Here is a 14,739-nt window from a genome sequence, read left to right as displayed (position 1 = left end):
TGGTGCCGTGTGGCCTGGCATGGATGAGAGGCGATGGCACTGGGTGGGAGGTGTGGAAGAGGGCTTGTGTCAGAGCGCCCTGGTGTGCCACTCCAGCAGGCGCTGTCACACCCCTTACCCTTCTCAGTCTCGTTCCATTCTCAGCATGATTTTCCAAATCCTGAGCTCCTGACCTCCAGAGGCCAGGCACCCAACGCCTGTCCTCTGAGGGGCCATGGGCATGGTGGGATGAGGAGGTACAACTCCAACAAGCAACTGCTGGACTCATGCCTCGGCTGAAGTGTTTGTGCGCCCTGTCCTAACACTAGGCCCAGGGAAAGAACAGAACTCGCCCCTCTCCTCCCGAAGTTCAGAATCTCCCCATGGTTCTCTGAGAGGCTGCGTGGCTCACTCCCTCTCTCTGTTCACATAGTTGCTCAAGTGTCCTCTCCTCACAGGGCCGTTTCTTCCACCTTGTCATGGCAGTACCCCCCTTACTCTCTCTGCCCTCACAGGGTTTTGTTTTGTTAATTTTTTTTGAGACGGAGTTTCACTCTATTGCTCAGGCTGGAGTGCAGTGGCATGATCTTGGCTCACTGCAACTTCCACCTCCTGGGTTCAAGCGATTCTCCTGTCTCGGCCTCCTGAGTAGCTGGGATTACAGGCTTGTGCTACCACACCCAGCCAATTTTTGTATTTTTAGTAAAGACAGGGTTTCACCATGCTGACCTCAAATGATGCGCCTACCTCAACCTCCCAGAATGCTGGGATTACAGGTGTAAGCCACCATGCCCAGCTGGGTTTTATGTTTCTCTTTGTGCCACTTAAGACCACCTGATGTTACACATTTGTTCATTGATTGATTTATTGTCTGTCTCCTCACACTAAAATTGAAGCTTCATGACAGTGGGGGACTTGGTCAGTTTCTTGCCTGCTGTCTGCCTGGTGCCCACACAGAGCCCACAGGTAAGGTAGCAGGTGCTCAGTGGACAGTAGGTGGCGACTGTTAGACCATGGCAGTAGGGTGGGTAGAAGAGGACAGGTGTTAAGTGTCAGAGGGCCTGGGATCTGCTTTCAGCTTTACCCAGTTTTTGCTGTGTGACTTTGAACAAGTTGCTGGATCTCTTGGGCCTTAGCCTTTTTTTATTTTTCTTGGAGACAGAGTCTCACTCTGTCACCAGGCTGGGGTGCAGTGGCACGATCTTGGCTCACTGCAACCTCTGCTTCCTGGGTTCAAATGATTCTCCTGCCTCAGCCTCTTGAATAGCTAGGGGTTACAGGTGTGCACCACCACACCTGGCTAATTTTTGTATCTTTATTAGAGACAAGGTTTCACTATGTTGGCCAGGCTGGTCTTGAACTCCTGACCTCAGGTGATCCTCCTGTCTCGGCCTCCCAAAGTGCTGGGATTATAGGCATGAGGCACCGCCAGCTTTTGTTTTTCAATTTGCCCTTGGAAAGATACTTAAATAGACCTGTTTGAATCTGTTTAAGAATAAATAGCCGGCCATGGTGACCCGCACCTATCCTCCCAGCTACTTGGAAGGCTGAGGCGGGAGTATTGCTTGAGCCCAGGAGTTCAAGCCCAGCCTGGGCAATTTAGTGAGACTCTGTGTCTAAAAAAGAAATAATAAATAAATGCATTCATATAACACAGTGTTGAAGGGAAAAATAATGAAACGTTAGTAGTGACTCTGCTGGGTTGTATCATAGGAGGTTTGGATTTTTTCTGTGATTTTCTAGATGTCCTATGTGGTGTTTATATTACGACTATTAAGGATTTCCCTAAACATGGTCTGCCCTCAAAGTGAGTCTCATTGCTGATGTCTGCTCCACAAAGCCCTGCTCCAGGGGCCTTCACCAAGTCCCAGCCTTGGTTTTCTCACTTATAAATGAGGATAATTGACCCTGGTCTATGCACTTTACAGGACACTTTATGAATCAGAGGATACAGTGGGAAAAAAAAAAAGTTTGGAAATTTAGGTCTCTGCAAACTAAGGGCCAATGTACTGGTATTTGTGACAGTGACCAGATGGGTGGGATGGGGTGATAATAAGAGTGCAAGGAAGGGGGATGGGAACATTGTTTTGCCTCTGAGGAGCAGCTTTAAGCCCTCTCACGTTCCAGCGCCAGATAGCAAGGGGTTCCCCTTGACTGGCAGGGTAGATGTAGCTGTGTAGGCTGTTAGGTGAGTGACTCCAGTGCAATGGAATCATCACTCAGCTCCCACCCCTGCCACACATACTCATAAGAAAAAGACCCACATGCTCTGTGCCTGGTGCAGAGGTCTAGAATGGGAATTCCCGCCAAACCCTGTCCCCTTCTAGCCTGTGTAGCTTCAGCAAGCAGATAGGTTTTATTGTTTTTTTTCTGCCTCCTTCATGATCCAACCATAGATAGTATGTCTTACCAGTATGGGTGGTTGAAGCAACAGACTTCGAAATCCTGACTGTTCATGATAACAGACTCCTTCCTGTGGGTCATCTGGCCAAGTCTGCATTCTCAGAGTGGAAATCGACTGTCTTTCTATTCTACTTCTAAAGCAGCTGCTCATTTCATCTCCTGACAGTTGCTTCTTGAACTTGGAACAGGGGGCCTTGGTGTACAGTGTTTGCAAGCCAAGGGCTGCCTGATGGCGGACGGGGTGTTGTCCTGGGACTCAGGGTCAGGGCTGGTCTGTGTGGAATGCTGACCCTTCTCTTCCCCAATCTACCTGTGTCAATTCCTTCCTTTTCTATTTTCTCTTCCTTGCAGATGTCAAGCCCTCCAACATCCTAGTCAACTCCCGTGGGGAGATCAAGCTCTGTGACTTTGGGGTCAGCGGGCAGCTCATCGACTCCATGGCCAACTCCTTCGTGGGCACAAGGTCCTACATGTCGGTATGAACAGAAGTTTCCATTGCTTGAGCTTCTTGTACGGTCAGGGATAGGAGCCCAGTGGGTATCTTTCCTGTGGAGCCAGAGTCTTGTGCTGGGTGGGGGATGAGAAGTGAGGGAGGAGGCACAGTGGTCCTCCCTGAGGAGATGAAGTTGAATGGGAAGATGGTCTTGGTCTTTCTTAGGCCTTGGAGCATAACTGGGATATTGGGGCCTTGACTCACTGAGAGGATTGTGCAGCTCCAGAATGCAGCTTTTCATTCTGAAGGATTGTGAGCTCCAGCTCCCCTCTAGGCATCTCTACATGATCGTCTTTAGCTCCACAAACCCAGGATGCTCAGATATGACCCACCCCAAACTACCTCACCTCCTCCTTTTCTCTTAGCAGTAAATAGACAGCATCATCTTCCTGGTTTCCCAAGGTAGAAACCTGAGCATTGGCTTTTAATGTGCCTTCTCAGCAGCCCATCCTTTCAGTATCTTGTAGCTCCCAACTCCTGAGAGTCTGTTCAGAATTGTCCAGCCTCTTTTCTCCCTCCTCACTATGTCTGTCAGTCATTTACTCCTCCCTCTAACTGCAGCACACCTGGACCCCTCGCCAGAGTCTCTGCTCCATTTCAGCCAACACCCAGTGTTGGGCGTCTTCCCTCCTGCTCCCAGCTCTGCTGGCTCCCACTGTCACCAGAGTGTTGTGTGGGGCTATCCTCACACTATGGCAGCACCAGCATGTTCTCTTCCCTCCTCCATATCACCAGTTCCTTGGGGACAGGGACAAGGTGTCTCTCTTGTCCCTAGTGCCTGGCGTGGGGCCTGGCATGTGGTAGGTGTTCAGGGAATGCTTGGCAAGTGGGTAGATGTTTAGTTGGCTGAGTGGGAGGGTACATGGATAGCACATTTCTGAGAATGATTCGGAAAGGTGGAAACGTGAGTCTGGGCCAGTGCTGAAGTGTGGCAGAGTGGAGAAGCGTTGGAGTGAGTAGGCAGTCTTTACAGAAGTGGCAGGGAGTGCAGGCCCGTGTGGAAGGGGGGACAGGCGCAGAGGCTCAGATCTTAACTGAGATCACATTTTATGTGTTCTCTGTCAAAGCACATGTCATGTCCCTGGAAGGTCTCATTTGATCCATGTGGTTGTCCCAGGAAATAAAGATTATTGTTCCCATTTTAGAGGTGAGGAAGTCTAGATTCAGGGAGGTTAAGCAACCTGCCTGCTTAACCTTGCTGAGCCAGGATTGAAAGCTAGCTGCCCCCTTGCCAGGCAGATGCCCTTTGCACAGCACACCCTCATTTGCCTCTTAGGGAGGATTTGGCACCTGTGCCCAGATCCCAGTGTGAACACATCCTCATTCCTTCTTGCTGGCGCCTACCCCCCACTGTGACTCCAGCCACTGTCAACATCACTCACCTGGCACTGACCCACATCCCCACCCCTCCACTCCAGTGATCCACAGTAGAACTCCTTCTCTGTCATCTCCTTATTGTTTCTTCCCTAAATGTCTAATAACTGAGCAGCTGGCATCCTGGGCCATTTGACTGCCAACTCTCAAGTTCAAAATCCATTAACAGGCCCTCGGAGTTACTGGTCAAGGGTTTAATGGTTTGGGTTTTTGTGGTTATATGGTCAGTTCCAAAATAGTCCAGTGTTGGAGTTAGTGAAAAATGCTACAGGAGAAGTTAATGTCTAAATGAATATACTATGGCCAGAATAAATATTTTTTCGGTAGGGTTCTTGAAATACATGTGCTATTTCAAATAATGCTCATTAAAAATAATGCTTTTACATAGCACTGTATACATTTTTTCTCTTTGGCTCTTCCCACCAATATCAACCAATATTTGTACAGCATTTTACAACATGTGACATACATTGTCATTTGATCTTCTTAGTAACCCTAAGTAGAGTTTTCTTATGTCATTGTTACTGTCATTTTCATCATCAGCAGCTGACCCCCCCCACTCCCCCACCTTTTTTTTTCCGACACGGTGTTTTCGCTCTTCTTGCCCAGGCTGGAGTGTGGTGGCGTGATTTTGGCTCACTGCAACCTCTGCCTCCCGGGTTCAAATGATTCTCCTGCCTCAGCTTCCCAAGTAGCTGGAATTACAGGGATGCACCACCACGTCCAGCTAATTTTTGTATTTTTAGTAGAGACCAGGGTTTCGCTATGTTGACCAGGCTGGTCTCGAACTCCTGATCTCATGTGATCCTCCTGCCTCAGCCTCCCAAAGTGCTGGGATTACAGGCGTGAGCCACTGCGCCCTGGCCCAGCAACAGCCCCATTTTATAGATGAGGCTGATAGTCAGGATCCTTTAGCTTGTAAGTCCCGGAACTGGGATTTAAGTCTCAGGCCCACTGACCCAAGATCTTTTGTTCTATGTATCCACGGCACACCTCATTCCCAACCCGCGTTCCACAAGCTTCATGTTTCACATTCAGTGACAAGATGAGCCACTCATGCTGGGGTTCGGACAGGCTGCCCTGTGCGTGCAAGACTGTGGCCAAGCTGGGTAAAGCTGGAACCACAGGCTGAAGTGGCAGCCAGGGCCCAGCTGATTACATGTGGTCTGTCAGTTTAGGCCAGATTATAGGAGAGAGAGAGCAGGGATGAGGGGTCAAAGCCACAGAAGCCAGCTAGGATTTGGTAAACACAATGTTTGGGGGTAGGTGGAAGGCCAAATTCAAGAGGTTAGTGGAGCTCTTGAAACAGGATATGAACTATTGAGAAGAGACAGAAGAGAAAATGCATTAGCAGACCCAGGGGTCCATGTTAGGTCAGGTATTTATAACTGTCTGTCTCTCCTGCAGCCAGAAAGACTCCAGGGGACTCATTACTCTGTGCAGTCAGACATCTGGAGCATGGGACTGTCTCTGGTAGAGATGGCGGTTGGGAGGTATCCCATCCCTCCTCCAGATGCCAAGGAGCTGGAACTGATGTTTGGGTGCCAGGTGGAGGGAGATGCGGCTGAGACCCCACCTAGGCCAAGGACCCCCGGGAGGCCCCTTAGCTGTGAGTAGCCTGGTGTGTCCCCATCTTGGACTGTGTGTTGGGGGGTCCCTTACTTTCAGGGGTTTCTGGAGGGCTGATTCTCTGTACATTCTGCCAAGACTGATTTCTCTGTCCCTGGATGCCAGGCTAGGGCTAGGAGGAAGCAGCAAGGGTCTCCAGATGGGTGTTGTTATTACCAACTACTTCCTACCATTTGTTGAGTATGTACTATGTTCTAGGCACTGCACTTAGGACTTTGTATACATTATTTAACCTTTTGTATTATTTTTATTATTAAGGGTCTTGCTGTGTTGCCCAGTGCAGTGGCTAGTCACAGTCTTCAACTCCTGGGCTCAAGCAATCTTCCTCCCTCAGCCTCCAGAGTAGCTGGGACTACAGGCTATAATTTATCTGGGGGGTTGGGAGAGAAGGGGCTCACTCTGTCTGGAGTGCAATGGCACGATCACAGTTCACTGCAGCCTTAACTTCCCAGGCCCAAGTGATTGTCCTACCTCAGCCTCCTGAGTAGCTGGGACCACAGTCACATGCCACCATGCCCAGCTAGGTTGTTTTTTATTTTGTAGAGACATAGTCTCCTTATGTTGCTCAGGTTAGTCTCTAACTTTAGGGCTCAAGCAATCCTCCTGCCTCAGCCTCCCAAAGTGCTGAGATTACAGGCATGATCCACCATGCCTGGCTTCTAATTTCTGGGGGTTTTTTGTTTTTGTTTTTGTTTTGATACTGGGTCTTGCTCTGTCACCCAGGGTGGAGTGCAGTGGTGCCATCATGGCTTACTGCAGCCTTGACCTCTTGGGCTCAAGTGATCCTTCTGCCTCAGCCTCCTGAGTACCTGAGACCACAGGCATGTGCCACCGTGCTACCATGCCTGGCTAGTTTTTTGGGTTTTTTTTGAGATGGAGTCTCACTCTTGTTGCCCAGGCTGAAGTGCAGTGGCGTGATCTCAGCTCACTGCAACCTCCGTCTCCCGGGCTCAAGCAATTCTCCTGCCTCAGCCTCCCGAGTAGCTGGGATTACAGGTGTGTGCCACCACGCCCGGCTAAGTTTTTGTGTTTTTAGTAGAGATGGCATTTCTCCACGTTGGTCAGACTGGTCTGGAACTCCCGACCCTCAGGTGATCCGCCACCCTCAGACTCCCAAAGTGCTGGGATTACAGGTGTGAGCCACCGCGCCCGGCATGCCTGGCTAATTTTTAAAATTTTTTGTATAGATGAGGTCTCGCTATGTTGACTAGGCTGGTCTGGAACTCCTGGGCTCAAGTGATCCTCCTGCCTTGGCCTCCCAAAGTGTTGGGATTTTAGGCGTGAGCCACTGCGTTCTAATTTTTTAATCATGACTTTTGGTAGTTTTTTTTTTTTATTGAGATAGAATTCACGTAAGACAAAATTCACATTTTAAAGTATGTAGTTCAGTGGTTTTTAGTACATTGTTCCATGTTGTGCAGCCATCACCACTGTCTCATTCTGGAACATTTTCATTACCCCAGAAAGAAACCCCATCTCCCACTCCCCCTCGCCTGATCCGCTGACAACCACTAATCTACTTTGTGTCCATGGATTTGCCTAGCATTATAGAATTTTAGTAGCATTTCATTTGTGAAGATGATTATAATCTCCATTTTAAAGATGAGGAAACTGAGGTACAGGGCCCTTGTCAAGGCCACATAGGCTTGTAAGTGGCCAAGTCTGACTCCCAAGATGATAAACACTGTGCAGTACCACCTGCCTCTCTGAATGTGAATATTGGAAAGTAAACCTGGTACTCAGGGAATAGCCTGACCTAGCCAACTGTTTTTTATGTAGCTCCTGTCTGGCCAGGGATACCTGCCCTATACCTCCATGAGGTCCACATGAGAGAGAGCTTGTATAAAGGGGAAAGCAGAGGGGGCTAGGGGTAGCTGATGGCAGGTCATTGGAGGGGCTGGTGGCTGTGGCCTCTGAGGCTGGCCTGTGACTCTAGGAGACAAAAGGAAGAAATGCAAGTTCATAGAGAATTAAAACTAAGTCCTTTAGTTATTTAGCTGCTATCTCATTTGTGCCTCTCTCAGTAGAAGGAAGGGGGAAAGGACAGACATAATTATTATGTCTGTGCTTTACAAAACTCAGAACTTTGGCTCAGCAATGAACCGATTTGCCAAAGGTTATGAACTTAAGATGTGGCAGAGCCCAGACTTGTACCCTGCCTTTGCTGGTCCCCTCTGTGTTCAAGCCTTATCTGTGGATGTTTAATTTTTATTGTCCATGACCCTGTTCTGGTCCCAGGGATCTATACCCAATCCCTTGCCTCATATTAAGAAGTAATCTGTTTCTGAGAAGTATTTTTTCTTTTTATAAAATTTGTAGCATATGGAATGGACAGCCGACCTCCCATGGCAATTTTTGAGTTGTTGGATTACATAGTCAACGAGGTAAGTACTGCCTGGTTTCCTTCACCTTAGAATTTACTTGCTCATCTTAAGAAAACACCCAGATCCTGGGCGCGGTGACTCATGCCTGTAATCCCAGCAGTTAGGGAGGCTGAGGCAGGTGGATCACATGAGCTAAGGAGTTCGAGACCAGCCTGGCCAACATGGCAAAACCCCATCTGTACTAAAAATACGAAAATTAGCTGGGCATGGTGGTGCACGTCTGTAGTCCCAGCTACTTGGGAGGCTGAGGCATAAGAATTGCTTGAACCTGGGAGGCAGAGGTTGGCTCTGAAAAAACAAAAACCAAAAAACATCCCTGTCACAGGTTCAGTCTACTAGAGTTTAATATACCTCTCTTTACTATATGCACAGCTTTATACTAAGCACCACGGGCTGTAGAAAAGCAGTTTCAGGATCAGATCATTGCTGCTTAAGGATAATGAGGGAGGCAGAGGATGTTGCATTTGTAGGAGTCAGAAAAAAAGCCATCTATCCTCTACTGTTGTGGACCTAAGCTGGGTGGTTCCGGGTGGTAGTCATATTAAGGGAAGGGATATCTGAGGTTAGATATGCCATTGCTGGTCTCCTAGCGTGCACTGCTCTCTTCCAAATTTTCACATTAATTTCCCATGTGATTCTCCCAAGCATTGCTGAGGTAGGCCAAATTGGTTCCTTTTCAAACAGGTGAGGAAATTGAGCCTCCAAGATGAAAAGTAGCCCACGTCATTCCCACCCAGTGCTCTTTCTTCCTCACCACCTCCCACCTCCCACTCTTACCTCCTAGGAGGCTTGGCCGCATGGCAGTTGATCCACTGCAGCCTCTGCTGACACACAGCCCCTCTGTTGCCTAGCTCTTTCCTGTTCAGAAGGAATGGATGCTGCCTCTGGAGGCCAAGCTGCTGGTCTCCTCTCTCCCTTGAATAGTCCCTTGATTCCCTCAGCAGCAGGGACAGTCTGCAGAGTAGGACTTGCTCTGGGTCACTGTTCTAAGAGCTGAGTTCTAGTCCTCACCTCAGATCAGACTGACATGGCCCTCAGAGGAAGAGCACTAGGTTGGGCTTTGTGGTGGTGGCGATCAGTGTCTCATTTTTAATCTCATTTTAATTTGAGATTAAAAATGAGATTTGGGGCTGTACATCAGAGCAGTGACATCACATGGACATTATGTCCGTGGGTCAGCACCTCCCAAAGAAGCTACACGCAGCTCCCAGCCTGGGTGTGTAAGTTGGCCCACATTTCCTGGACTGCATGGAACACCGTGCGCCCAGTGCTCCAGAGCCTTGTAGTGTATAGCGCTGCGTGATCGCTCTGGGGACCTGACAACAGCCTCGCTGTGGAGTGTGCAGGTAACATTCTTCCAGACCCAGCCCTGTCAGTTCATGTTTCATCAACTTTGCACTGCCTCTCTAGGGCTCAGAAAAGGGATTTTTAAAAACCGGTTTGCTTCTGCAGGTGCTGTCAGACCTGGGCCAGCCTGGTGGTTTGCATGTGCCCTTAGCTGTTGCTGCCAGTAAATTGCTAGTTACGTTTCCATGTCGCACTCCAAGATTTACCATTGTAGAGTTTCAGAGCTTAAAAGGGTCCCTGAGATCATTAGGCCCAACCTCTTCATGTCATAGAAGAGTAAACTGAGGCTCAGAGAGGAACAGTGGTTAGTTCAAAATCACCAGACAAGTGAGTGGACTTGACTTGGTCCCAGTTCTAAGTGTGCTATTTGAAACCAGTGGTTCCAAGATGGTTACCCAAAAGGCAGCACTGGCCTTCCATCTGTGCCTTTCCTTGACTGGATGAGAGTAGCACTGCCTTTGGACTGCAGAGAAGACTTTAAAAAAATAGCACTGGCTGGCAGGAGGGGTGGGATGGGGAGAGGAGATGGCTGGAGCAAGAAGCCAGGCATTTTTCTTATCTCAACATGTGTTTGCAGCCTCCTCCAAAATTGCCCAGTGGAGTTTTCAGTCTGGAATTTCAAGATTTTGTGAATAAATGGTAAGTTGGCTCCTTGTTCTCTGGAAGGGTACTCTGGATTTGTCAGGCTCCCCACCCCATTTCTGGAAGCACCAGCTTTGCTTCTGCAGGCACAGCTTTGCCCTTTCCCCTCCCCTCTGATGATTCTCAGCTGCTGCCATAAGCCCTTTTTTAGAGTGCCAAGACTTATGTGACATGTCTAACTACATCATGGATGTAGTAGCTGCTCCTTTTGGTACTTGCTCTCCAGGGATTGGCACATTGCTTTTTGATTCAGCAAGAATGTATTAACTTACTGTGGGCATGATATTGTGCTTAGAACCGGAGGATGAGTCAAGCCCAGGCAATCCTCAGCCTCTAGTGTGCAGAGAAGACAGGCATGCAAACATGTTATTTGAGCTAGAACCAGTGCCAGGCAATAGCTCTCACCTTGTCTTTCTTCCTTTAAGCTTAATAAAAAACCCCGCAGAGAGAGCAGATTTGAAGCAACTCATGGTGAGTCCATTTATTCCAGATTCTTACAGTACCTGTTTATTCATTTGTTGTTCTCTGTCAGTCACCTGTGCAGTACTTCCAGAGCCCATTCATTCCCTGCCCACTGTGGTCCAGCTGAGCCTGGGGCTGCAGAATACCAAACACCAGTCTCCTCTGCCCTCCCATCAGTTTAAGGGAAAGCTGGGGTGACCCCTGCAGCCTGAGTAAGCATGCCAGAGAAAGGCCTTAGGGGGCCATGGGAAAGAAAAGGTCAGCCCACCCCCTTCATGGGGATGGGGCCTTTCCCTAATACTGACTGCCTCACCTTACATTCAGCCTCCTTCCTGAGTCACCCTCCGCCTGCTGTTTCGTTTGGTGGCAGTGGGGTTAGCTAAGTAATACTGTAAATATCTGGAGAGCCAGACTGTGCATAATATGCACTAAGTCCATCATTTTCGTTGTCCCTTCTAACAAGCCTGTGAGGCATTTAAGGCAGAGTTACTGTGTCCATACTGCAAGAGTAGGCTCCAAGAGGTGACTTGCCCAAGGCCTCACAGCTGCTGTGACTGATGGAGCGGGTCTTTGGGCCTGCAGTTGGCCCCACTGCTGCTTAGGGGCAGGTGCCAGGTGCTCCTTCCAAGTGCAGCACAAGCTCTAGACCTGAAACTCTTGGGATTTTCCTTCCTGGTGGGTGTTTTTGTTGTTGTTTCTTTTTAACACCACGTTCTCTCGTTTCCTTACATGCAGGTTCATGCTTTTATCAAGAGATCTGATGCTGAGGAAGTGGATTTTGCAGGTTGGCTCTGCTCCACTATCGGCCTTCACCAGCCCAGCACACCAACCCATGCTGCTGGCGTCTAAGTGTTTAGGAAGCAGCAAAGAGCGAGTCCCCTGCCCAGTGGTTTGCCATGTCACTTTCAGGCCTCCTTCCCATGCCTGTCTCTGTTCAGATGTGCATTTCACCTGTGACAAAGGATGAAGAACACAGCATGTGCCAAGATTCTACTCTTGTCATTTTTAATATTACTGTCTTTATTCTTATTACTATTATTGTTCCCCTAAGTGGATTGGCTTTGTGCTTGGGGCTATTTGTGTGTATGTTGATGATCAAAACGCGTGCCAGGCTGAATTACAGTGAAATTTTGGTGACTGTGGGTAGTCATTCTTACAATTGCACTGCTGTTCCTGCTCCATGACTGGCTGGCTGCCTGTATTTTCGGGATTCTTTGACATTTGGTGGTACTTTATTCTTGCTGGGCATACTTTCTCTCTGAGTAGGAGGGAGCCTTGTGAGATCCTTCACAGGCAGTGCATGTGAAGCATGCTTTGCTGCTATGAAAATGAGCATCAGAAAGTGTACATCATGTTATTTTATTATTATTAGCTTTTCATGTAGAATTCAGCAGTTTACATCCAAATCTAGCCAGAGCCCTTCACTGCCAAGATAGCTGGGGCTTCACCAGTCTGTCTACTGTGGTGATCTGTAGACTTCTGGTTGTATTTCTATATTTATTTTCAATATACTGTGTGGGATACTTAGTGGTATGTCTCTTTAAGTTTTGATTAATGTTTCTTAAATGGTGGAATTATTTTGAATGTCACAAATTGATCAAGGCATTAAAAGGTCAGATTTATCTTTCCCCATATCCAAGTACCAATGCTGTTGTAAACAACGTGTATAGTGCCTAAAATTGTATGAAAATCCTTTTAACCGTTTTAACCTAGATGTTTAACAAATCTAATCTCTTATTCTAATAAATATACTATGAAGTTTAAAAAAAAAAGGATGAAAGCTACTTTTGCTTTTGTGGTAAGCGTTTCAATTTCTTTAGTACACAAGAAATACTGGTTGAGCCAAGCATTATTGGTGAAGGGGAAAGGTGAAGATGAGGAGGAGGCTGGAAGGCAGAACCACCACACCAAGTTCAGTGCTTTGGACTAATGGGGCTTCCTGTAATTTCAGTCTCTGGACTCAGTCCACTGCTTCTCATCCCACACCCTTCTCTGTTCGTCCAACCCCGTTCCTTGTGGGACCTGTGAATAGATCCTGTATATTCCTTTGATCTCTTTATACAAGGGAAAAGCAGCAGATGGGGGTCTGGGAGCAAATCTGAGAAAAATCACAAAATATTTCTTATCTCACAGAACATTTCTCATTTTCCATATACCAATAGTTGAGCTGAGGGCCTGTCTGCACTTCCAGGCTGTCATGCTCACAGGAGGGCCTTGCTGGTTACCAGCTTGCCTACCTGGTGTGGGAGCTTTCTGCACGACAGCATAGTCTGTTTGCGACATTAAGCAATGGTTTCCCTTCTTTCACCACTTAAGCACACCTTCCTGGAAAGGAGGAATGTGCCTGATGCTGGCTTTGTCATGCCTGTGAGGTGGCAGTGATGTCACAAAGCCATGGCCCACTGGCCACAGGATCCCTTTCCTTAGCTGAGAAGTCTTTGGGAACTTTTAGGTACATTTGAGGCTGCCTGGTCAATACCTCTCCCCTCATTATTTTCTTTGAAAGGGCAGGTTATAGAAACTAAAAGCAACATGTATATTTATAAATAAAAGGCCCATTCCTTTTTAGATTAAAAACAAAACTTGAGTAAATAATCTTCTAAGTAGGTAGTTCCAATCTAGAGGTATCAGAAATTGGGATACTGCCAGGATTTTAAAAAAATGATCAGTGTTGTATATACTGCTGCCTAAGCTAGTCAGCTTTTTTATTTTTTCTCGCCATGAGGTATAGCTTTTCTAAGTCAACAGTTCAACTTACACATTTTCAACACATAAACATTCAGGCTGGGTTTTAACAATTACACCCTGTGTCTTTTACAAATGACAGGATACCACCACTACTGAGAATGTTTCATTAAAATGAGAAGACTACATCCTTAGGAGAAATGTTATGAACTGGTATCCAAAACCCAGATCTGACCACTTTCATGCTCGGTGTCTTTTGAGGGGTGCTTAGATTTTTTTGTTTTTAAATTTTTAACCAAGAATTATGATCCCCGCATGAATCTTGCAGTGTTTTGAGCTCCCAATGCCAGATTCTTACTGAGATACCAATGATAGTAGGAGTTTCAAATGATCTCGTTAGCATCTCATAGCAACCTGTGAAAACTGCTAGAACACATGTGAGTATCTTCACCTTACAGATGGGAAAGTGAGTTGCAAAGAGGTGGGAGGACAAGGGACCAGTTAGTGGTAGAGCTGGAATTCATAGTCAGTCTTTCCAACTTTGCAAACCCATGTTCGTATTTTAAATTAGACCCCCAAAATTTATGTACCTTGATGCTTTTTGTTCCCAAACTATCTTCCCATTGTGTGTTCTAAGGAACATGCTCATTTAAACTTCTGGCTGTTTCCTCTAATAGCAGCTCAAAATAACTTCAATGAAATGTGGATTAACAAAAAAAGGTATTCTTTGCTTTGTTTGGGAACTGCTGCATAAGTTCTGCTTGACATGATTCTTTGTGTTTTGTTTGGCTTTTACTGTTGCTTGAGCAGGGGAAATTAATTTATAAAATTAAAGAACTACTTATTTCACAGTATAGTAGTTAGTGGAAAAGGGACAGTATGCAGAAATGAACCTCAACTTCAAATACGAAGTAACAACTCTTACTCTGTTACAAAAATCCAGTCTTCCGGCCTGGCGTAGTGGCTCACGCCTGTAATCCCAGCACTTTTGGAGGTCGAGGCGGACAGAAAACCTGACGTTGGGAGTTCGAGAGCAGCCTGACCACATGGAGAAACCCTGTCTCTACTAAAAATACAAAATTAGCCGGGCATGGTGATGCGTGCCTGTAATCCCAGCTACTCGGGAGGCTGAGGCAGGAGAATCACTTGAACCCAGAAGGGGGAGGTTGCGGTGAGCTGAGATCACACCATTGCACTCCAGCCTGGGCAACAAGTGAATCTGTCTCAAACAAATAACAAAAAAAAATCCAGTCTTCCAAGCATGGCACATCTCTCTTAAGGGCTAGAAATGGATTTCAAACCATCCTGTTGTATCTTTTCCTCAGAGAAGGAACTGCTGCT

General features: G+C 47.2%; 1 protein-coding gene and 1 long non-coding RNA gene across 3 annotated transcripts in view; one reads left to right on the top strand and one right to left on the bottom strand.

Moving 5' to 3' along the window:
- The window catches only part of MAP2K1 (mitogen-activated protein kinase kinase 1), a 109,962-nt gene extending 97,465 nt beyond the window's left edge, over window positions 1–12,497 (top strand). For both annotated transcript variants that reach the window (XM_003901088.4, XM_017960720.3), the window contains exons 6-11: window positions 2,734–2,858; window positions 5,657–5,858; window positions 8,198–8,262; window positions 10,187–10,248; window positions 10,677–10,722; window positions 11,449–12,497. In XM_003901088.4, coding sequence (XP_003901137.1) covers window positions 2,734–2,858; window positions 5,657–5,858; window positions 8,198–8,262; window positions 10,187–10,248; window positions 10,677–10,722; window positions 11,449–11,562 — 614 coding nt within the window. In that variant the 3' untranslated portion in view covers window positions 11,563–12,497. The remainder of the gene's footprint in view (window positions 1–2,733; window positions 2,859–5,656; window positions 5,859–8,197; window positions 8,263–10,186; window positions 10,249–10,676; window positions 10,723–11,448) is intronic.
- On the bottom strand, window positions 10,703–14,317 carry LOC110743856. The gene is made up of 2 exons (XR_002523614.2): window positions 12,951–14,317; window positions 10,703–11,664 (listed from the first exon to the last, which is right to left on the bottom strand). It is a non-coding gene; the product is annotated as an uncharacterized LOC110743856 (long non-coding RNA).
- Between the last annotated feature and the right edge of the window lie 422 nt (window positions 14,318–14,739).

Source organism: Papio anubis, chromosome 7 (genome assembly GCF_008728515.1).
Source record: "Papio anubis isolate 15944 chromosome 7, Panubis1.0, whole genome shotgun sequence".
NCBI lineage: Eukaryota > Metazoa > Chordata > Mammalia > Primates > Cercopithecidae > Papio > Papio anubis.
Note: the sequence above shows the minus strand (reverse complement) of the source record. Positions and strands in the feature narration are given on the sequence as shown.